This window comes from Trachypithecus francoisi, unplaced genomic scaffold (assembly GCF_009764315.1).
Source record: "Trachypithecus francoisi isolate TF-2019V2 unplaced genomic scaffold, Tfra_2.0 Lachesis_group9, whole genome shotgun sequence".
In the NCBI taxonomy this organism is placed as follows: domain Eukaryota; kingdom Metazoa; phylum Chordata; class Mammalia; order Primates; family Cercopithecidae; genus Trachypithecus; species Trachypithecus francoisi.
The window spans coordinates 74,897,225-74,920,606 of NW_022681474.1; the positions used below are offsets into that span (position 1 = coordinate 74,897,225).

General features: G+C 38.3%; 1 protein-coding gene across 8 annotated transcripts in view; it reads left to right on the plus strand.

Annotated features, from left to right (window-relative positions):
- FAM13C (family with sequence similarity 13 member C) overlaps positions 1–23,382 on the plus strand; it is a 141,597-nt gene that overhangs the window by 8,136 nt on the left and 110,079 nt on the right. For 4 of the 8 annotated variants that reach the window (XM_033208696.1, XM_033208701.1, XM_033208702.1 and 1 more), the window contains exon 1: positions 17,150–17,597. In XM_033208696.1, the coding sequence (XP_033064587.1) occupies positions 17,536–17,597 (62 nt within the window). In that variant the 5' untranslated portion in view covers positions 17,150–17,535. Of the gene's footprint in view, positions 1–17,093; positions 17,598–18,426; positions 18,510–23,382 lie in introns of those variants that run through there. The other 4 variants (XM_033208697.1, XM_033208703.1, XM_033208699.1 and 1 more) reach the window with 3 other exon arrangements.

The window sequence follows — 23,382 nt, forward strand, 5'->3', positions numbered from 1 at the left end:
CCATACTCTACCTAAAATTAAAGCTGAATAAAAGAAATTGATGTAAATTTATAGCAAGATAGATTTACGCCAGACAGACATGTGGAAGAATCTCCTAATTTACTGAAGGGGATGAGGGAGACTGTAAAATGATTAACTGAATAAGATTAGGGAGACAATGATGCCTCTGCTTTCTGATTCCATATACTTTTTGCTTAAAGCAGGGCCAGTCATTCTGGGATTGTGATTCAAGACACTGTAATTCCTGATGTCATTCTACAGATTGTGTATTTTATGTTTAAATGTTTGCTGTTTTAAATATTGTTTGGCATTTTAAATACCTGATCTATGAAAAGCTGCTTAAGGTTCAGAAATGAAGCTACTACAAACAATGGAAATGAAGATTTCAAAGAAGGAATGGGGAGATAGATTTGAAAAGGTCAATTGTTGGAACAACAAGCAAAATGCAATTTGCCCATCCTATTTAGTTTTTTGTGGCTATATTGTAGGTCCAGTGGTATTTAGTTTACTAATTCTCTTGCTGGGTTTTGTGTGATGATTTTCTTAGCATCTTTTTCTTCTTGCCCCAGTTGCTTTCTATTCCATTGCTTTTGTGTGGGAGTAGATGCGTTAATACACAGAATTTAGCTCTAAATGTACTCTGCTCTTCTAGGCACATACAAAATAAATCTTCTCCGTCTTGGGGCAGTGGCTCACATGTATAATCCCAACACTTTGGTAGGCCTAGCTGGGAGGATGGAGGCCAAACTGAGACCAGCAAGAGACTACCTCTACAAAAAAAATTTTTTTTAAATAGCTGGACCTGGTGGCATATACTTATAGTGCTAGCTATACACGAAGTTGAAATGAGGGGATCGCTTGCCCAGGCTTGAGCCTAGGAGACTACAGTGAGCTATGATGGTGCCACTCCATTGCATTCCAGCCTGGGTGATAGAGCAAGACCCTGTCTCAAAACATAAAAATAAAACAAGTCTTCTCAGATATGTATCATAAGCTCTGAGAGTATGCAACAATTATATTATACTCTGTAGTATATACACATATGAATAAAAATACTTGTTAATATCCCAAGTTGGCTTTTGTTATTCCAATATGAGCATGTGTGAGGTTAAGAAGTTTGGCAACTTTGTGTAAAAAATAGTAAACTTCAGAAATAGAATATATTTGATCATTTGGGTACAAAAAGTTACTTTGATTTTTTTTTCCAAATATGCCTTGTTAAGACAATTTAATCTTAGATCAGTCAATTTGCCATCATCCTGTGGGGGAAACCTTTGATGCCCAAACCACATTATCTAGGAACTCCTCTTCCTCTTCTTACACAAGGTGCATGGAGACTTCTCTCTCCTTAGCTAGTTACTGTCTATTTGGGACTGAAATGACAATGTATGTGGTTGCTGTATTTCACAGTGAATGGAGAAAGTCAGACTGGGGGAGAGAGAAGAGGAGAAGAAAGGAAGAAACAGAATTAGAAAAGGGCAGAGGATGAGGGGAAGGAGGAAGAAGGAAGGGAAGGGCAGAACACAATAGCAAATACTCAGTGAGAACAAATGAGAAATGGAAAAAGAGTACAAGGCAAGTGTTAGTTCACATCCTTGTTACCTTAATCCATAGTAGAGATTGCAAAGTGGTAGTTTATTAGTTAAATCTAGCCTACAGACACATTTAGTTCATTCTACATAGTTTTCCTTTTTGGTTTCAAACTGAGAAATTTTATATGAAAATATCCATATTTCTAGATTTTTGTTTTTAAAGCATAAACTTTGGCAAGCCTTGGCCCACGTTCCCATGTGGCAACAATGGGCTGAGCCTCAGCAATAGGTGTCCCTATTAGATGCAGCACAAACTCTGCCCTGTTCGTCATAGTCACCACCACTCCCTAATTTCTTCCTCCTCACTGGCTTCACTTGTTCATGACATCTGCCTGGCCTCTTTGGCTTTTTGAGTTAAAGACTATTACAGAAGCCTCTTCTATGGCCTAATCACCTTTAAATATTTATTATTTCCAATTTACTTGTCATGTCATGGGTGCCAATGAGTAATTGCTGTTAATGAATGAAGACATTGCTGGAAACAGGCCTGCACCTAGCATATGAGAATCCTGGAGTGAAAGTACAGATATTTAAATATTATAAAGTAAGTTAACAAACTGTTAAGTAAAAATCTGTTCTATCCTCCTATTGTGGCAAATATATCTTCATTATAACAAATCTAGAATATCTTTTAAATTATAGTTTTAATAGAATGAAATATGGGAAAATAGCAAAGAGGACTGAATTTACTTTTGCATTTATAAGGTTGTTCTTTGAATGGGCTAGTGGTGTTTGTACTAGTAGCAAAACATAAATTATTTTATATTTATCTCATGAGATTTTCATCTCTTGCTTTTACTTTAACCAAATAAATAATTGTATTGTTACAATAAAGATTTTTAAATGATTTGTAGTCTATCTCAGCAATGCCAATTTTTTGAATCATTATAGTTTTTAGATAGTTTTTTATTAATTTCATTTTAGAGAAACCTCATTCTCCTAAAACAATAGCAACTGGGATTGTCAAAAAAATTCTTAAAGCAATATTTTGATTTGGAAGTAATAATGAATTTTATGTATCATATCAAAGTCATGAATTTACATATCATGTTCAAATATTGTAATAGGATTGTATATGGTAAAACATGATTGCAGAAAAAATTATAAAATACTTTAACTTAATTATATATATCCATAACACACAATCCTCAATTTTACTATCTCTTAAAGCAATTTTGGACCTATACAGGAATATAAAGAATTCTTATCAGGATTCATGCGTGTTATGTCTTTTGATAAAAGATTGTGTGTGTATGCGTGTGTGTGTGTTTGAACCACGCAGGTTGACCTACAAAAAATGGGATAGTTTTAAATGGTTCAATCTAATGCACATTTTAGAGTTGTATGAATTATTTCATATTGTAAAATACTCCTCAGCTGTAAATACCTTACTAATTTGTGAGTACTTCTGAACTATGAATAGGAAAGAAGAGAGGCAAAATGGATATTCAGCCCTCCTGGGAAGCAGTTCGTTATGCAAGAGTTTAGTGCGTTCATGCTTTCTGAGAGGAAGGATTGACAAGTTAACTAATTTATCTTTTCTCTTGCCCAAGCTGTTCTGTCATTCAAATTCTCCCAGCTCTCTGGAGCAATGTCACACAAACCACCAGGGCATTTGGACACAGTCACCTTTCTTTTCAAGCATATAAGGCAACGATGAAGATAAATGTCTCTCTGAGACAGAGGCGGTGTTAGACACAAGAGTTATGAGTCACACTCAACCAGTGCTGAGACCAGGTCCTGAAAGACAGCCCCACGATGTGTTTGCTAATGGTCCTTTAAGGCCTGGGGCCCAGCACAGAACCCCTTTTGGGAGCCCATAAGTGACACTGGCTGTCAAAGTCATACTCCTGGAGCATGGTTCTTATCATTGTAGAATCCCACTCAGAAATATTCACCAATGCACAAAATACATCAAACATAGCATTGTGGACGCTAAATGATTGGACTCCAATACAACCTGCTGTTCTGCCCTTCTATTTTTGACGTTTTGCAAAGTCTCCTCAAGGGCAGAGATTGCAGCTGAAATAATAATGCATTCTAGATGCCAGGCTCCATATGTGCATTTCTTCTTCCTGTCTGTAAAGGCCTGCAAGTTTGTGTATAGTAAATTTTGAAATGTAAAGACATTAAGAAATTAGATGCTAAGAAATTTCTTCAAGATTCTCATGCAGGTATCATTTCAAAAGTGGTGATTTTTCCACCAAGATAGGCTTTTCTCAGAAACATTGACTTTTCCCTCTGCACAGTCCCTCTTTGCCCTTTGCACAGTCCCTCTTTGCCCTGCATTTAGAGCATGCTCAATTAATGTTTGTGGTCTGAATACATTTATATTTTTACCAACCCCGAAGGAGTGAGTGTCAAAAGCCACGATATATTTTCTTTAAGGCATTTTTTTCTTCCTTCAGAAGAGTGGCTTAATTTACTAAAGAGAAACTGACTTTACCCAGCACACTCCCCATAAAGCCCACATTGAACTTGAACTTGCTAATTCTCTCTGCTCCTGTTGGCTTAGACTGGCTGTTTGCCTAATAAGGCAATTATTTCTGTTTAGAGCTCTTTGAGATTCTGAATAGTCCTCAGCATTTTTTTTTTTTTTATTCCAGAGCATCCGACAGTGAATTTTTAGCATGAGAGTTATTTCCTTGGCTTCCTGATAAAGCAAAGAACAGAACAACTGAAAATATAAGACAAAATAGAATGTATGTGAGATTTCTGGTTATTAGAGATTTTACCTGGTTACGGAGTGTGTTTATAACCTGGATACCACTGGCAACTTTTAAAAATAAACAATAAATTAAACTATTTTAGGGAATAACAAGAACAATGAATGTGAGTGGGGGGCTAGATGACACTAGTCAGGTGCCCACAGAAGCCAATTTATCCATAATGTTGCAGAAATTCAAGCCCCTCAGTGGAAAACTGAAGCAAACAGTGCTGAAATAGTCCCATGTTATTTGCAAAAATAGAACCCAAACCACATACACCCAAAAAACTTAATGTATGCATTAACATAACTTTACTATTTGGCTGCTACAGTAATATGACTTTACCCTTCCACTGCCTTCATCAATCTGATTTTACTATTCCAGAGTACTCTTTCCCAGGAAGATATGTGTAAATAAACATCTTGCTTGTTTCAGGAATTTCCCATAAAACCCTCTTAACTGAACATTAAACTCTCCAACAAATAGCACCAAGCCAGTGTTTATGCCTCAAAACGTTTCGAATCACTGACCTCAAAATCCTCACCTTGAAAATCCTCATATTGTGTTCACAGGTCATAAATTATTTTATCTTGATCCTTACTTAATCCTAGTCATGCTCCCCTTTCATTGAAAGATCCACCTTAAATCAGACTCCAAAACCTTATGTATATGCCAAGTTTGCCATCCTCACTTCAAGAGGGTATTAAAACTCTGGCAAGACAGTTTCACCCTTTATCAGATAGGAATAAACTCAACTTTGTCTTATCAGTTGGCTTTGATGATATTTTAGGGCAGCCCGCAGTTGGCAAAAGAATGGCTAAATGCTGATAATTGTTGAAGCTAGGTGTTAGGCATATGGGGGTTTATCATATTAGTCTCTAGATTTGTGTATGTTGGAAAAGTTTTTTTTAAAAAGCTAAAAACTTTGATTTAAAACTTAGCTGGGCTTGAGGCCAAGGAAAGGAGCTGCTGAGTGAGTGATGAGAGCTCAGACAATGTGATTAGTGGATTGGAAAATGTAGCCCTGGCATCAGCTTCCTAAGGCCCATGGCATGGTCTCCTTCAATTTAAGGAGTATGAACATGAAACTCTCCACCCAATTTTTGACAAAATACAGCACAACAAAATCTCTCTGGCCGCTCATGAATAGTGCAAGGCAGACCCCAGTCTACAACACCATTCTTAGGAGCACATGCAATCAGTCAGTGGGCAGTGTTCATTCCAAAGCCTGGACCATGTGAAGTGAATTCTTTTGCACTGTGTTATTTCTCATGATGGTAGGAAGAAAGTGGATAATACATAGGTAAGACCAAGGGATCCTTACTATATGAAACAGCATAGGAGCCAGGCAGTTTGGAGAATCCCAGGGCCTGATTGGAAATCCAGATATCCATATACCTCTACTGCCTCTTTATTTTATTTTATTATTTGTTACTTTGTATACAGTGATTCCATTGAACCCCCATTGCTTTTTAACCTCCACACATAATTTGCCTATCACTTCTTTGCTCACAGTCTTTGATACCTCTCAGTTTAATTTTCTTCTTCTGAGCCTTCTCCCTAATCTCAGTAGGCTCCAAACTCTTCTGCCCCTCCACTTCTACTTATAGACCTTCAGTGATTATAATGGAAGGGAGATGCCATGTTGGTCCCTTCAGCTCCCTCCCATAAAAATAACTTGTGGATGTGGAGTCACACGTAGTCAGGTGCCCACAGAAGCCAATTTATCCATAATGTTGCAGAAATTCAAGCCCCTCAGTGGAAAACTGAAGCAAACAGTACTGAAATAGTCCCATGTTATTTGCAAAAATAGAATACAATTTTTGATTGAATTATTGATGCTTCCTGGAAGTTCATAAGTAGAACTCACAAGCCAATATTCTATATAATGAGCCAAGGAATGTTTAGTAGTATTGTAAGGCCATCAATGGAATGACCAGTTCTTTACCATTTTCACTGAGTTATTTATTATGTTGATGTTGTCTAGATAGAGTTTTAACTTCAAAGGTTTTTCCCCATATACATAAGCAGTTTTTCCTATTCCCTTCCCTTCTCTTCCCTTTCCTTTTTCTCCCTCCCTCCCTCCCTTCCTTTTTTTCCTTTTCATCATGTCACATGGGCCATGTGACTTCATTTTTACATCCCCTCACCTCTGACACCGATTACAGAATTTTAAAGCTGACCAAGTCATTAAAGATGATCTAGTTTAGCTGTCTCATATTTTAGAACACTGAGGTGCAGAAAAGTTTAGCCTCTCACCATGTAAGGTCAAGTGTGCTCATGGTACAGCTGAGGCGGCTTCTAGGCCCAGAACGCTCGGTCTTGCGTATTTCTCCTTATTTTATGCTTCTTTCTAGGCTTTTACGATTTCAGCACTTTATTTATTAGATGAAAACTATCTCTAACAGGTTTTGCACATATTAAAATAATTTGTATTTCTTAATAGGTTGATTCTGAATATTCTATTTTTGCCTAGGAGACTGACCATTTCTGACCAATTTTGTTGCAATCATTTATGTCCTACTGCTTCTAGAACCTGATATTTAACATTTGATTGAAAGTCACAATATCACACATGGATTTTTAATGATTTCTTGAGGATTATTAAGACATTAGTTGGTTACTACACAAAGTCAAGCCCAGTGACGACAGGCCCAGCAGTGATCTGAGTTGAATCCTGCACTGAGGGATTGATGCCAAATATAGAAATGCAGCAGCTCCAACTGCTCCAGGGCCCAAGGGAATGATGCTTTCTCTAGATGTGTGTAAACCACCTACAGGTGAAAAGCAGCTCACACGGTCCATGAGAGACAGAGCTAACTCATTGTATCAAGAAGGTGATAAGGGCAAATTTTATTTTACGGTAATATGTGCTTAGTAATTAGAAATAGTTGTGGAGTGAGACATTATGTTTTTGGAAATATAAATACATCTGCTGTTTTCAGTATTAGGAAACAGTATTCTTGACCCAACCTTAGCAAAGTATGACTTTGAATTATTTTTCCAGTATGATTGGTAGCTGGTATATTTCACTAAGTTTTGTTAACTCAAATTTGTGAACCCATTAAGGAAAGAGCTGGGGGAAAGTGAGAAAGGCAGAAGGCAGAAGGGAGGACAAGCCTATAAGTTTTTTTTTTTTTCTATTGCTACTGAGCAAAACAAACTTCAAAATTACTTCATATTTAGATTTTATCCAGCTTTTATGTAGCTAATACTGGCTTCTTTGGTGATATTCTCTAAGCTATGAGTTTTTAATCTTTTCTTTTTTTCTTCTCCAAGTCATACAAGATGGATGATGGCTGGGTGTGAAACTTTTACATCAGTACGCCAGAGTTATGAGCAGTTCCCAGTGGAAGAGTTGCAACAACTCCACCCCTTAATATCCACTGAGGAACGCGGTTAGGAATGCATGTGAGGGAGAGTTATGCTCTTGTAGAGAAAAAACATAGATCTGCTCTAATTTTCTATTTAGATACGGAATTATTCACAAATGCTAATATTTGACAAATGACTTGTAAGTTATAATACACCTTTGAGCTAATCATGGCATGCCAAGGTACTGAAATAACACCATTGGATACTGTTGCTTGAATTAGTCAAATTAAGTAGTCGGACTTTTAAATTCTTGGGGATACCAGAAATTTGCCTCTTGTCTTAATAACTATTTCTTCCATCCACTCATCTGTCTGTACGTACTTCCATACATGTACAGTCATGGGCCACATAATGATATTTTGGTCAATGTCAGACCATGTAAATAATGGTGGTTCCATAAGATTATAATGGAGCTGAAAAATTCCTATTGCCTAGTGACATCATATTGCAATACATTGCTCGTATGTTTTTGGTGATGTTGGTGTAAACAAGCCTACTGCATTGCTAGTCATATAAAAGTATAGCACATATGCTTATGTACAGTAAATAACTGTTACTGGTTTATGTATTTACTATACTTTCAATAGTTGTTTTAGAGTGTACTCCTTCTACTTATTAAAAAAAAGGTAACTGCAAAAAAGCTTCAGGCAGATCCTTCAGGAGGCATTCCAGATGAAGGAATTGTTATAAGAGATGACAGCTCCATACATGTTCTTGCACCTGAAAATTTTCCAGTAGGACAAGATGTGGAGGTGGAAGACAGTGTATTGATGATCCAGACACAGCATAGGCCTAGGCTACTGCTTGTGTGTGTGTCTTAGCTTTTAACAAAACTGTTTAAAACGAAAAACACTAAAATTTTACATAGAAAAAGCTTGTGGAATAACTATATAAAAAGGAAAATGTGTACAGTTGTATATTTGTGTTTTAAGTTAAGTTTATTACGATAGAGTCAAAAGGTTAAAAAATTTAAAGCTAAAAGTTACAGTATGCTAAGGTTAGTTTTTTATGAAAGAAAGAAAACTATTTTTAATAAATTTAGTGTAGCCTAAGTGTACGGTGTTTAGAAAGTCTACAGTAGTGTACAGGAATGTCCTAGGCCTTCACATTCACTCACTGTTTACTCATGGCTAACTCAGAAACTTCTACCTCTGCAAGCTCCATTCATGGTAAGTGCCCTATACAGGTATAACATTTTAAAAAGTCTTTTGTATTGTATTTTGACTGTATTTTTTCTGTGTTTAGATACACACTCCTCACTGTGTCCCAGTTGCTTACAGTGTTTGGAACAGTTTCATGCAGTACAGGTTTGTAGCCTAGGAGAAACAGGTTACATCACATAGCCTAGGTGTGTAGCAGACTACATCATTTAGGTTTGTATGAAAACCCTCTGTGATGTTAATTCACACAATGACAAAACTGCCTAACAATGTATTTCTCAGACTATAACCCCATTGTTAAGCAATGCATGTCGGTATATATAGGTGACCACAAAGTATAGATTAATTACCCACTGAAATGAAAAGTGTAACTATGACTTTGCTGTCATGACCTTAAGGATAAGAAAACCAACAATGACAATTCCTAGATGCATCATTGTAGACGTCTGTAGCAGATTAAAAATAGTCACAAATTCTTTGACATTCTTCTCATCAAGAAGTTGGGTCTATTATCTTGCTATTGAATATGACCTGACTTTTATCTGCTTTGGCCAGTGGAGTATGGCAGAAGTAATGTTACACCAGTTCTAGGTCAAGCCTATAAGTAGAATGGCAGTTTCTGCCTTGGTCTCTTGTGCATCAGCTGCTATTTAAAAAGTTAGATTGCCTTAGAACCACTATGCTGTGAGAAGTTCAAGGCACATGGAGAGGCCCTGAAGGATGAGATTCCATGTGGAGAGAGAGGCCAGGGAGCATTGAGTGATTAGCTCTGTGAATGAAGAAACCCATTTGGAAGGTGGTCCTCTGGTTCCACCTGTCCCAGATGTTACCACATGGATCAGAGATGAGGTGTCCAGCCAAACTCTCTTGGAATTCCTGACTCTTACAATCATGAACAAAACAAAATGGTTGTTAATGGTAATAAAATGGTAATTAATGACTTAAGGTCAATAATACAATATAAACTGGAATAATGTTCAGACGTTGAGCATTTTAAAGAGATGTAGATTATCATACTGTAAGCAGACAAAGGCATGTGTGTAAGGAGATTACCAGTGAAAACATAGGCATATTTACTTAGGCCAATGCTCAGATAGCATGTGTAAAGAAAGAGGATGCTATCAAGATTTAAAAACAGAGCAATTAAATGCAATCGTGAAATGAGAAAGAAAAATTTAGAAACTCCCTTTGAAGGTACAGGAGAAATTTGGGGGATAAATTAACCTTTCTCCTTCTTAGATTAGGGAATGTTTTGCTGAATGGGGCCCAGACATCTAGGATGTGTCCTGACTTACACCCAAGCAGGTGTGAGACTATCTTTCAACTGCATGACTTGTTAAATTGCTATATGTGTTAGACTAGAGCTTCAGCTATTACCACTTTGCTGGGAGAAAGAGTATGATAAAGAGGATGGAAATGCCACTCCCACCTTGAGCCATTTTGTGCCTTCATGATGTCACATGTAACCCTGCAGCGCCAATTTTACTATCTCCCACCCTAGCAGCACCTCAGATGTTGGGTTTAAGCCCTTTTTTCATTGCTTCTTTCCCACCTACCACCCCTAAAGGAAAACAATTTTAAACTTTCTAAATTTTAATATAGTGAATAATTATGTAAAATTTTCTGATTGATATAAGCAAGAAAACATTATGAATCGAATAAAAGTGTGTTTATTATTTGCCTGAACTTTTTGAAGGACTGTTTTCATATAACACTGATTCTATAAAACTGTAAAGGATAGCTGACATAATTTTGGCTAAAATATATATTATAAAAGATTTGGAAAGTTGTATTTAATAGTATAAAATGTCAGATCAAACAAAATAGAATTTCAAAGAAATATAGACAAAGCTGACACTTAGGCTCAACAAACCAATTGCTCGCCTTCTGGAAGGCACAGGTATGGCTCTGGAGTGTCGGTGGAGTCCGATAATCTGGGTCTGCCTTATGATGTAATTGCCCAAACCACTCACAATGATCTTGGGCCACATACAAAAGTATAATGTTAAGAAGAGGGAGGCATAAATTCTGTTTTACTCTTCACTGAACAGACCACAACCTGGAGTAATATGTCCAGTGTAGGGCTGCCCTTTAAGAGGACAGTATCACACTTTACCCAGTGCTACACAAGATGCTGAAGGGCTTCTAAGTAATGTCATATGAGATTCTACTGAAGAAATTGAATCTCTTTGGCTGGGATATGAGAAGATGGGGTAGATTAATTCTGAGGGGCATTCAAGCCACAGGCGAAAGTAACAAGAGACAGGGGAAGGTTCATGTGGATTTTTTTTTCAAGATTTGAAGGATCCAATAAAAGAGCTTCCAAAGTGTGAATTTTTGGCCTCTGAAGGTCTCAAGCAGCAGTTGGAGATTGTTCTGGAAGTTTAGGTATTAAAAAAAATAAGTAGGCCGGGCGCGGTGGCTCACGCCTGTAATCCTAGGACTTTGGGAGGCTGAGGCGGGAGGATCATGAGGTCAGGAGATTGAGACCATCCTGGCCAACTTGGTGAAACCCCATCTCTACCAAAAACACAAAAATTAGCTGGGCATGGTGGCATGTGCCTGTAATCCCAGCTACTCGGGAGGCTGAGGCAGGAGAATCGCTTGAACCAGGGAGTCGGAGGTTGCAGTGAGCAGAGATCTTGCCACTGGACTCCAGCCTGGTGACAGAGTGAGACTCTGTCTCAAAAATAAAAATTAAAAATAGTAATTAAACTAGATAACTCCCAAGGTTCTGAAGAATCACATCAGTAGCAAGGATGTATTTGATTATCTGAAAATTAATTCAAACTAAGGTGTTGACAACCAATTCTGCTTTTCCCAAGAAAATTTTTTCTTTTAATAGGGTGTTCTAGGTTGACAATCCCATCAACATGCCCACATTCTGCTTCCACTGCAAACACTGCTGAACAGTCAATCCCAGTACCCTTTCTGGCTAGACTGGGACCACACCTCAGAAACAAACAACATTCTGTGCAGCCAGTATCATCAATCAGGTTGGCACAACAGCAGGAGATCTATTTGTTATCCCTGCAAAGGAAAGGAAGGAATGTCTGATACAGGAGTATATTACCTAAAGGTAACTTGTCTTGGAAAAACCTCACTTAAAATGAGTCCCTTAATCAGGAGCTAACATTTCCTAGTTAATAGAAACAGAAAAAGGGGGTGAATGAAATATCTTGAAAATGAAACTAAATATTCACTCATTAATTTTATTCCACAAATATTTATTGCATAGCTACCTTGGTAGACACTATTGTTGACCATGGGGTTATAGTAGTGAATGAGACCCAAAAGTCTTTTTACTCAAAGAGCTTAACCAGGGCTGTCCAATCTTTTGGCTTCCCTGGGTCACATTGGAAGAAGAATTGTGTTGGGCCACAAATAAAATACACTAACACTAATGATAGCTAATGACTAAAAAATGACAAAAAAAACCTCAATGTTTTAAGAAAGTCTACCCATTTGTGTTGGAATGCATTCAGAGCAGTCCTGGACCCCAGGTTGCACAAGCTTGGCTTACATTGTAGTGGAGGGGGAAAGTATACAACAAATAGAGAAATAGCTATTAAATATATGGTAGGGACAGATCCTATGAAGAAAATAAAGCAGAATAGAGTGATAGGAGAAACTAATTTAGGGAGGGTGGTCAGGGAAGTTTTCCCCAGGGGAGGACATTTGTGCGTATTACTGGTGGTGTTCCCAGAAAAGGGAACAGCAGGTACAAAGGTCCTAAGGCAGGATCAGGTGCACCTGTTATTATAACAGGTTTTGGACATAAGTTCAGTTGCCTCCAGGGCCTGAGCACATAGGGCCTGAGAGGCCATGGTAAATGGTAAGGAATTTATACAAATATTACTATTTTATATTCTGGGTATAATTCAAATAGTGAACCAATTCTTAGAAATTATAGAGACTCAATTTTACCCATTGGAGGGGTTATACATATTTTTCTCAAAAAAATAATAGCTCAAAGTGATAATCTTCACATCACATTTGATACTCATTACATTATTATAGAAAAGGGAAATTACAAAATTAATTAAGGGCTCCATAAATTTTTCCAAGGACCACTCCTAATCCTTTGATAGTTGACTAATTCCATTTGGAATTGGCATGTCAGCATCCTTGTCAATGTTTTATTCTTCGGTTGTTACTACCAAAACCTCACTTGTCACTGGTTTTGAATGTGATTCAAGCCGTTCTGCAATATCACTTCCACTGGCTTCATGAAATCCTGACTCTTTTGTAAAAAATTGAAATTTCACTTATCAATCAATTTATATTGCATCTGCATTTTATTGTCAGATGAATCAGAGAGAGATTGCCAAAGATGGACTTGATGTACACTAGCATTAATTAGAGAGGGATGTTTGGATGAAGACCAATATCATAAACAGTCTGTCACTGGTACATGATTTTGGTATCACAACTCTGCTTCCCTGGGCACCTTTGAATCTTCAAGAGCTCAGTTACTGACCACTCAGATAATGAGGACTCTTGCTATGCTGTCCTCATTGGAGCTGGTGAAGAAATAGATTAGGGGACAGGGAATCAGGAAGAAGTTTTTTTTTTCTTTTTTTGTGGAAAAAAAATTATCTTTTCAGGCAAGAGTCCTCTCTTTCACAAGGAAGCCTGGTCATTCCCAAGGGTACTGACAGGAAGCTACAAGTCACTCTGTCCAGGCCAATAGAGTAGGCCTCTGTTGATTTCCTGGCATTGTAAAGATTCTGGCTTCTTGCCCCAGCATCTTGCAGAAAGTGATTTCTCAGAATTGTCTGTTCCTCCAGGGATGCACAAGTATTTTAAATCGAAGAGTTGTAAACTGAGCACAAAGTCAATCTGGATGAAGACAATTTCATCCGGAGCAGCCCATCCGCATTTAGTAAAGTTTTAAATTTTATTATTCTTAAAAAAAAAGCTATGTAAACACTGTGCCATCATAGGAATTAGAAAGAAAATATCATCTGTAAACCTACTATTCAAGCACAGTAGCATTGTTCATCTTACCTCAAACTTTGTTTATATATTCTTATTTATTATAATAATACCAGTGAAAATAAGGATAACTAGCAGCATTTATTTACTATTTTTAAAATTTGTCAGGCATGTCATTTAATTTAATCTTCATAAGAACCATAAAATAGGTCATTATTTTCTCTATTTTACACAGGAGAAAATTGAGGCAAAAGAGGTTGTTCGTGTTTAAACTCTTAGTAAGTGGTGGGTCTTGAGTCTTGGCAAATCTGGAACTTTCTTTCTTGAACTCTACACTGTTGCTTTATATTTTGCATGTAGTCAAGTCAATACATTAGAATTAACAATTTTACAACTAAAATAAACTATTGGTATTAGATCTGATATTCAGATATTGGTCTTAAGAGCACTAATAGAAAAATCAGCAGTTAAAATTGAGCACTTTAACATGTAAGTGAGTTAACCATATTCAAATCTAGCATCTTCATTTTCCCTTTATTTTACTTATATTGTATAAAATAGAATTGTACATATACATTATGTACTTTCCATATATAAATATGCAACATATTTATATTAAAAATGTTATGATGTCAGGGACTGTGTCTTATTCATAACTATGGGATAGTGATAAGCATGTAGAATCATTTGTTCATTCACTCATTTGTTCAATAAATACACCACTTAATTCCCTTTGCATTTTTTTCCTGATATACTCAGGAGTTATTTTCTGAAAATTCCTAGTTATACATGATGTTAATTGACGATATATTTAACAAAAAATTATTTTGGTCTTCAATGAATTTGAGGAACACTGGTTAAAAACAGATGGAAAACTTTTGTTTGCTGCCTAATGTGCATTGTGAATTTATAATATGCATCTTTTCCAAAACTTATTTTTGACCATGTAACTTTTACAACATTTTCCTGGATTTCCTGGAGACTAGAATTTCACTGCCACTTGGGAAATATGGCCTAGAACTTACTTCTTCATAAACTCAATATTAATTTTTCTGCTCCGCTTTTCAAACCCTCCTGGAATTGTTCTTTAGTAAAGCTGAGGGTCTCCAAAATAATCATGTGTTGTATGATATTTATCAGTATTGTCCTACTCCAAGTTGAACAGTACAAAACATCATAAAAGCCAATTAAAAAGCCACTTATAGAGACAATTTCTAAACCTGATTTAAGATGAAAACAAATGCCATAAGAACTAGTTGAGAAGTAAAAATTAAAATGGTTGATTTTCTTATATACTGCCAAATAATTTTTTTCAGGGATGTTTTCATTTTTATCCATAATCAACTGTATCAACCAGTTGTTTTCATTGTAGGTGAGTATTGCCTAAAACCTAATTTTGGTCCTTACTATTCACAAGTTGCTGAGAATTCTTATTTCTTTTCCTTGGACATTATTGAATACTTGCATTTATTGGGTACATTTGTTATTTCCTTTTATTTTCAAAGGGCCCTCTTCATTTCATAGAATGAAAAAAAAATAGTATTTGGCAGTATATAAGAAAATCAACCATTTAATTAAGGTTGTTCTTAATTAAATGTTCAAGTCCTATTTCAAATTAAAAGCATTGAACATTTCCATTATGAGTGGATCACTGGAAATATTTACAGGAGAAAAGTGTGATCTTTCTCTACACTGGAACACTTGGAATAAGCATCATAGTCAATGAGTACAAGGGATTTGTGGAAATTAACAACCATGTAATCTATGAAACCAAGAAGGCTGAATATAGATTTACCTTCATCAGTCTGAATAAACAAATAACAGATCTCACTGTGAAATGGCTAAATAATGAATACAGTGAAGCAGCCATGTCTCTTACTCCTGAACCTAGCTCAAATGAAATAGTAGGTTGCTTCAGAACATATATGTACTGTATAGTTATACATACAAAGGATTAATATTTCTTAACTTATTTTAGTCCATAGAATTCAGTCTAAGACCATATTAGGTTTTTATTCAGCTGATTTAAAAAACATTTGGAGAGAGGAAAGCAAAGTTGCAAAGAACCTTAATGAAACCTGTTTTTCTTTGAAAACTCAATTTTTATTTTTCAAGGTATAAATTTAAAAAGTTAAAATACAACTCTCATACAAACATAGGCAGCAGAGATCTATTCACTTATTATCGGGGAAAACTGTAAGATGAAGAAGCTGGTTCCAACAGCATTTTGAGGATCTGTGTATTTACAGGTTTTTAGAAAGAAAGTTTGGTTAGATGCAAAATGATTGGTTAGATGCAAAATTGGTCATCTTCCTATAGTGCAATAAAATCATAAACGCTGCGGTTATCTTTTCCTCTGGACAGGCTGAATAAAATGTGCAAGTTACCACGTAACTTCACTGTGGCTGGAATCTAATCAATAGTGAAGAGCAAAGCCAAACACAACTAGAGAATTAACTAGCCCCTGGGTGGACCTGTTAACCGATGTCTCGGTTTGACATTGAAAGGTCATGCTCTTCCCCATTATTTCCAAGTTTTGGTAAATTTTCTAATTACCCAATTAGAAAAATTATGAGTTTTTGTTGTTGTTGTTATGTTAACTCTTCAACTTTTATAGGTTTGGACTAAAAACCACTATCCCAGTTGCTTCTGGGAGTAGAAAAATTAAAAGGGGGGGATAGGAATCTTAGTTCAAAATTCAAAAAAAAAATCAAATTCAAATAAGAATCTTTAGTAGATGCTACATCCCATATCCAGGTCAATATGGCAGGAGAAATGAACAACACAAAGAGGGCAGGACAAATATTCACAAGGGAATGAAGCCAGTGGGGGGACTGACAGTCCTTCCTTTCCCTAACAGGGTTGCCTTTATGCAAAGGGATAGCGTTTGTGGATTCCGTCTCTCCATCCTTTGTAAAGGTGCTAGCTAGGAAGCCGAGCTCAAGCGGGCTGCCCTGGGCGTAGCAAGCCCCACCCCTTGTACGGTGTCCTAATCACCAGCTAACCCCTGGAATAAATTATCCACTCGCCCTGCGTGGGTTCATTCACAGCTCTGTAGTCCGGGGCTGGGCACTTCCTCTCTGGGACTGAAATAAGAGCGCTCTAGACAGATCAGGTGTGATGCAGCCAGCCCTGCTTCAGAGCCTATTCTTTTTCCTAGGCAACAAAAAAACAACATACACACAAAATAAAACACCAAACAGCCGCAATGTCCCCCTCTCCCTTCTTGTTCTCTCCTTTTTCTGAACGATGGGTGAATCTCTGCGAGCCTCCATCCCTGGGGGTGGGGTGGGAGTGTGGGGGGTTGGGGTGAGCTCTGTAAAATTGGTAGGAGACGTGTGGAAGAAAGCAAGTCTCCTGGGTATTTCAGCACTTCGGCAGAAACACTGAGGCATTCTCATTGCCAGCCTCGGGGGTGGCTGGCACAAACAGCCCAAGATTAAACGCGGCGCCTGGGCTGGCGAGGTCGGGGTCGTGAGGTAACTCTCCAGGTGCTCCTCGCTGGATCCCGGGGTCCCAGCCCCGCCGCCGCGCCCCGCCCAGCTCTGTCCCCGCAGCCTCGCGGGCTGCCGGGCTTTGTGGTTCGCCCGTGCCACTGGGCCCCTGCTGGGGGTGTCGTTACGAGCATGTGCAGACAGCAGCCCAAGGTAGAGCGAGCGTGCCGGGCGAGCCCGGAGACTTGCCTTGCAATGCCATGTTTGTGTGTATGCTCTAACTCCCGGAGAGCAATCAGGGAGACGGCTCCCCGGCCAGACTTGGCTGATGTTTTCTTGTTTCTGTTTCAGCCTTCAGGATAATTCCTTCAGCAGCACCGCTGTAACAGAGTAAGTGATTCTCACCATTAAAATCAGACTTGCATGCCTTTCTCTGGAAGCAACTATCGTGAAGGTACCCTCCACCGTTCCCAGCCGCTATTCGTTTTAGATGCATTGTCTCCCGGAATCTGGGGCTGTGAAGACCGCGAGACGTGCTAACTGATGGGGCCCAGACATCTTTACAGGTTGAAACCAGCATTTTAGCAGCTTCGGGAGAGAAATTAAAACCAGTTGATTGCTTGCAGGAGCTCAGTGCTCCAAGATATGTGTTCTTGGAGCTCAGATTTTTAAAAATCCATTTGACGTGTTAGGAAGCTTTGTTGTATTTTGCCAACATTGGTGTCAGTTTTCATGGAGTGCACACTATATACATTTACAGCAATAGGAGATAGATGCGAAATGAGTTGAATTCCAGCATGTGGTAAACAGGCTAAACTTATCTTGGCCCTCTCTTGTCTACAGATTTTTAAGGCATATCAGAGTAAACTTTTTGTGCATGCCCTTTGTCATTTTTGTCTTCTGACTTCAGAGATGTGGCTATAGGACGAATGAGACACCTGGTCCTATGGTTAAAGCTGTTGATTAGGACAACTAACACCCTTTAAACCCGGAATGAAGGAGTGTGAATGAAGGAGTGTGCCAGCAAGCACAGTGATTTTTTTAAAGATATTTATATGTTATAGTTTTAATTTTTGCCATCCTTAAATGTTTTCCTAATATTATACTATATTTGTTAAAAATTAACAGATAGTGTATTTTGCTAATACTGTATGTAATTTATATATACATATATATATATATATATAAATATGTACTTCATCTAGCATTCTTTCTCTAGGCTAATTCATGACATTTACTTCTGGGACCTTTGTGGAAGCCACTCTAAACAGCTTTTCAGGAAAAAGGCATCTTCAACTACAAGTAAAGTTGTATCTTCAACTACGTTTTAAAAATGCTATGAATTTGATATTAGAAGGCCTAACTAACTGGGGAACTGTTTGCTAAAATTACCGAAAAAGCAAATAAATGTAGAAATAGGTATCTTTTGGCTTCCAAGTCCTGCCACTATCACAATGACTTGGTGAGGGAGGGGTAAGATTTGCAGTGCTTCCTAGGCCCTCTTGTTTTCCACATTCTTTTGTTTCTCTTTCACTGTGCTGCTCCTTTAGTATCCAGTTTTGAGCACTTAAGTGGAGTCACTTAAAAAAAAAAACAGGGTTGACTTTAGAAGAAGCAATGTAAAATACTCATTTGGACCCACATTCTGTTTATAAGATTGCTTGGTAACCTGTGCTGCAATGTTGCTCTTCTAAAGGCCTGAGAGAAGGGGAGAGAGGTGTGCCAAAGTGTGCATCTGCAGGCCGAAGATGAGGCCTGGATTTCCTGCTCCAGGTGCACAGGTACTGCTCTCCTCCCTTTGCTGTGCTTCAAGCGCTAAGTGCTTTCTGGCCCCGATTCTCAGGAGCCCGGTGTGGCCAAATCCTCGGTCAGCCACAGGTATGGCAGGTTCAAAATGGAGACACTTAGCTCCAGATTTCACATGGACTTTTTTTTTTTTTTTTTTCTGTAGAGGTTTTGTGGTTAAATGCTGGGGAGAGCCTGGTGCCTTGTCTTTGGACACTCCCCAAGGAGTTCTGATTGCATAAGATCATGTTTTTACTTTCAGAGGAGTGACAGTGATTTATTTTAAAAGGCACTGAGAGATAATTGGTATGCCATCTGGCTAATATAAAAATCTAAGGAGCCTATTGAAAACATACCAAAAGCTTCATAGGTGTAACACATCATTGACTAGGATTGTTTAAAACTAGTCATTGTCCACAATAACATTTTCCCCTCAGTAATATGACCCATATTCCGTGCTTCTCTGGGTATGACCCCATAGCCCTCAGGACCAAGGTGCTATATCCTGAGACATAGACATAGCAAGGTGCCCAGGAAATGTTTGGGTGTGGTCTTGGCCTATACAGAGGAGGGACTTTTCTCCCCTCTATGCTTTGGATACAAGAAAAGCTCGTCTGCCTCCTGTCCCCACCCTATTCCTACATCCTTCTACTCACACCTACTTATTTTCTTCAATGTCTGAAATTTCACCTAGAGATGATTTCTTTGGATGAAGGCCTCTGGTAGTGACCCTTATTAAAATGGAAATTCAAAGGTTTGTGCCCTTGGGAAGTGGATTCAAATTGTCATGAATACTTTCATATGAATTATTTTACATAACCTATTTTCTAATCTGTTGTGGTTATGGTTATGGTTATGCTTGGCCAGCTGGGAGTCTTAGAAGAGTCAAGGGGAAAGGGAAATTGGGAGGGACTCAAGGACAGATTTTATTTTCTTCTTGGTTTTTCCCAGGCATGGCACTATCTATGCAGCTCTGGACAAATTCAATTTCTTTTTCCACCCCAATGTTTTTGTCACAATGGCCTTGGCCTTTTCTCTCCTATCTGTGGCACCTTTTCATCTAATATTTTCCCATGGTCGATTGTGACGTTGCCCTGGCTAACTTGCTATTTTAAATGAAGCCTGCAATAATTCTGATTAGTTATCATTCAAACCAGCGGTTCTCAAAGCTAAATGATCACCAATATCAACTGGGGAAGAGGACTGGAGCTTGTGAAAATTGCAGTCTCCAAGGCTTTATCTCAAAGTGGGAACCTAGAACGGGTGATTGCATTGGTGTCAGGACAGTGCTGGTTTGGGGTTTGGAAACATTTAGGTCAGCGTTGTTTAGAAACATAGCAGTTCTATAGGTAGGCAGTGTCTTTTAAAAATCCACATTCCTGAGCTCTGCCCTCAGAGAGTTGATGTAGTGGGGCTGGAGACTTCTGTTTTGACCAGGTACTTCAGGTAGTGCTAATGCAAGTGGTTCGGGGGCCACATTTTGAGAAGCCCCACAGGAGGCTGTACCTCTGCAACTTTGCCTTCAGGGAACATGGTACTACAGGGCAAGTGTAAATATCTTTATAGCACAACTACATTTTATCTAACTCTCAGTCTGAGTCCTCTCTTCTGTTTTAGGCAGCAAAGAGAACTTCTTGTGGGCACTTCTTTCACCAATATTATTCTAAGAAATGGCATGCCCTGTCTCTTGTGAGCCTCTGGCATATAGACTGAAGAGATTATTTGGTTCTTGCTTTTTGGGCTTAATGTGGTGAAGAAGAAACAATCCAGGTTTCACTGATTTAGGCCTTGGGATCTTGACTTACAACTTAGCCCAGGTGCAAAGGTAATTTCTACCTCGGAACATTCTCAGGCTGAATTGAGATTATATGAAAGAGCAGGTGAGCTGTGAAATACTTCACAACTTTTTCTTGTTTGTAGTTGATTGAGGGGGCAAAAGTTCAAATAGGAAAAACAGTAGCAACCCTGAGCATTTCACAAAGAAATAAGGGGTTTTAGGGAAAGGACCCAAATGATTTGTTAATTGAATAGAAGTTGATGGTCTTTAGCAAGGCACATGAAAACTCAAATGAACTAAAAGAGGTTGTAAACGTGTGCCATCTAAGCCAGGAGGTAGCTCTATTTCAGTTGCTCTATCTGTGAGCTTGAAATTGTGTTCTTTGAGTGGCAACTGGAGTTGTTTAGTAGACATGAATGTTGGATCAACTAATCAGCTCCAGCTTTATACTTCAGAATCTTCTCCAACTTTGTATGTTCTGGTGCCAAGTTTCCATTTTTAACTGATTGTACTTTGAGGAGAAAGATTAATAAATCAAATGAGGGAGAAAAAAATAGGTTCTTGCCAAATCCCCAAACAATAGGTATTGTTGAGCTCCAGAATTGAAGCTCCAAAGTGCTCTGCTTAAGCCCTAGATCTTTGAAAGCAACAATTCTAGATTTTTGTTCTTCATTGATTTTGCTACTTTGCTATTGAAAAACATTTTTATCCACATTTCAAAGCCTAGGTGATCTATTAGCTGAATGCCGCTAATGAAGGAGAACAAAGCAATACTTGGGGATTTGTTTTCCATGAGATGGACAGAGTGGACTATTGGCAAGAAAGTAAGGAAGGTTGGTTTATTCTATTAAAAGTAGCTTTTTTTTTTCCAGACAGAGTCTCGCTCTGTTGCCCAGGCTAGAGTGCAGTGATGTGATCCCGGCTCACTACAGCCTCCATCTCCCAATTCCAGGTGATTCTTGTGCCTCAGCCTCCTGAGTAGCTGAGACTACAGACGTATGCCACCATGCCCAGCTAATTTTTGTATTTTTAGTAGAGATGGGGTTTCACCATGTTAGCCAGGCGGGTCTTGAACTTCCAACTCAGGCCCACCTTGGCCTCCCAGAGTTCTGGGATTACAGATGTGAGACACTGCACCAAGGCAACCAATTTTTTTAATTGCCAGAGGTAACAAAATATTTCAGTAGGTAGAAAGGGTTAGAGTCTGTGGGTGGCCTTTGTTTAACTCACTACGAAACTATAAATTAAAGGTTTTAAGGGACAAGGACTGGATTCCTTTTGTGGGTTAATTATACACCATTGCCAGTAAAGAATATTTTTAAATGTTAAATTATTTCATATAGTATAAACACTACATTATGGTTATATTTATGTATGCAGGTATTTATTTGCTTTATTTTTGTCCACTCATTACATTGTGAATTTCTTAGGGTAGGATTCAGATCTTTTTCAAATTTTGTGTCCTTTAGAAGCAGTGCTACACAAATTGTGAGTCTCCAAATTGTTTAAAGCATGTCTGAGACAAGAAAATAAAACAGAAATAGGGAGTAAGTATCTTATAACTTTATTAGGAATTTGGCATTGCTGTGACATTTTTACCAAAGTGTCTGTCCGCAGTGGTGTGGAAATAAAAAACAAACCGGTCTGTCCTAAACCCTGAGAGTTTGCGAAGCACAGTTCCAATGTCTAATGCAGTGCCTGGATTCAGTAAATAAATGCTGGTTAAATTATTTCAGAGACCAGACCTCTTAGGGAACAAAGTTAATATTTCAATTCAAGAATTTTTGAGTGTCTCTGGGGTACTCTGGCACTATGGCAATATATCTAGGAAAAGAAATTATAGTTATTTCTACTCATGGAATTAATAACTAATCAAAAAGATCTCAGTGGTGCAAAGGATTACAGAGTGATGTGTGGTGAGATATAGTCATTTACTAAAACCTTGGAATGAAGAGTAAATGTTTATGAATTAAGGTTAAAGTAGGAACTTGGCACATGTATTAGTCAGGGTTCTCTAAAGAGATAGAATTAATAGAATACGTGTGTGTTTGAAGGGGAGTTTAGTAGGAAAATTGACTCACATGATCACAAGGTGAAATCCTACAATAGTCCGTTTGCAAACTGAGGATAGAGGAAGCTAGTTTGAGTCCCAAAACCTCAAAAGTAGGGAAGCCAACAGTGCAGCCTTCAGTCTGTGGCAGAAGGCCCAAGAGCCTCTGGCAAACCACTGGTCTTGGACTTAAGTCCAAGAGTCCAAAAGCTGAAGAACTTAGAGTCTGATGTTCAAGGGCTGGAAGCATCCAGTACAAGAGGAAGATGAAGGCCAAAAGGCTAGCAAGTCTGTTCTTTCCACCTTCTTCTGTCTGCTTTATTCTAGCCGCACTGGCAGCTGATTAGATGGTGCCCACCCAGATTGAGGGTGGGTCTGCCTCTCCCGGTCCACTGACTCAAATGTTAATCTCCTTTGCCAACACCCTCACAGACACACCCAGGAACGATACTTTGCATCCTTCGATCAAATTAACACTCAATATTAACCATCATAGCACATGATTGAGAACATGGCACATGGGTGGGCTTGGCTGGGAAGGTACAGACCTGGGGAAACCTGAC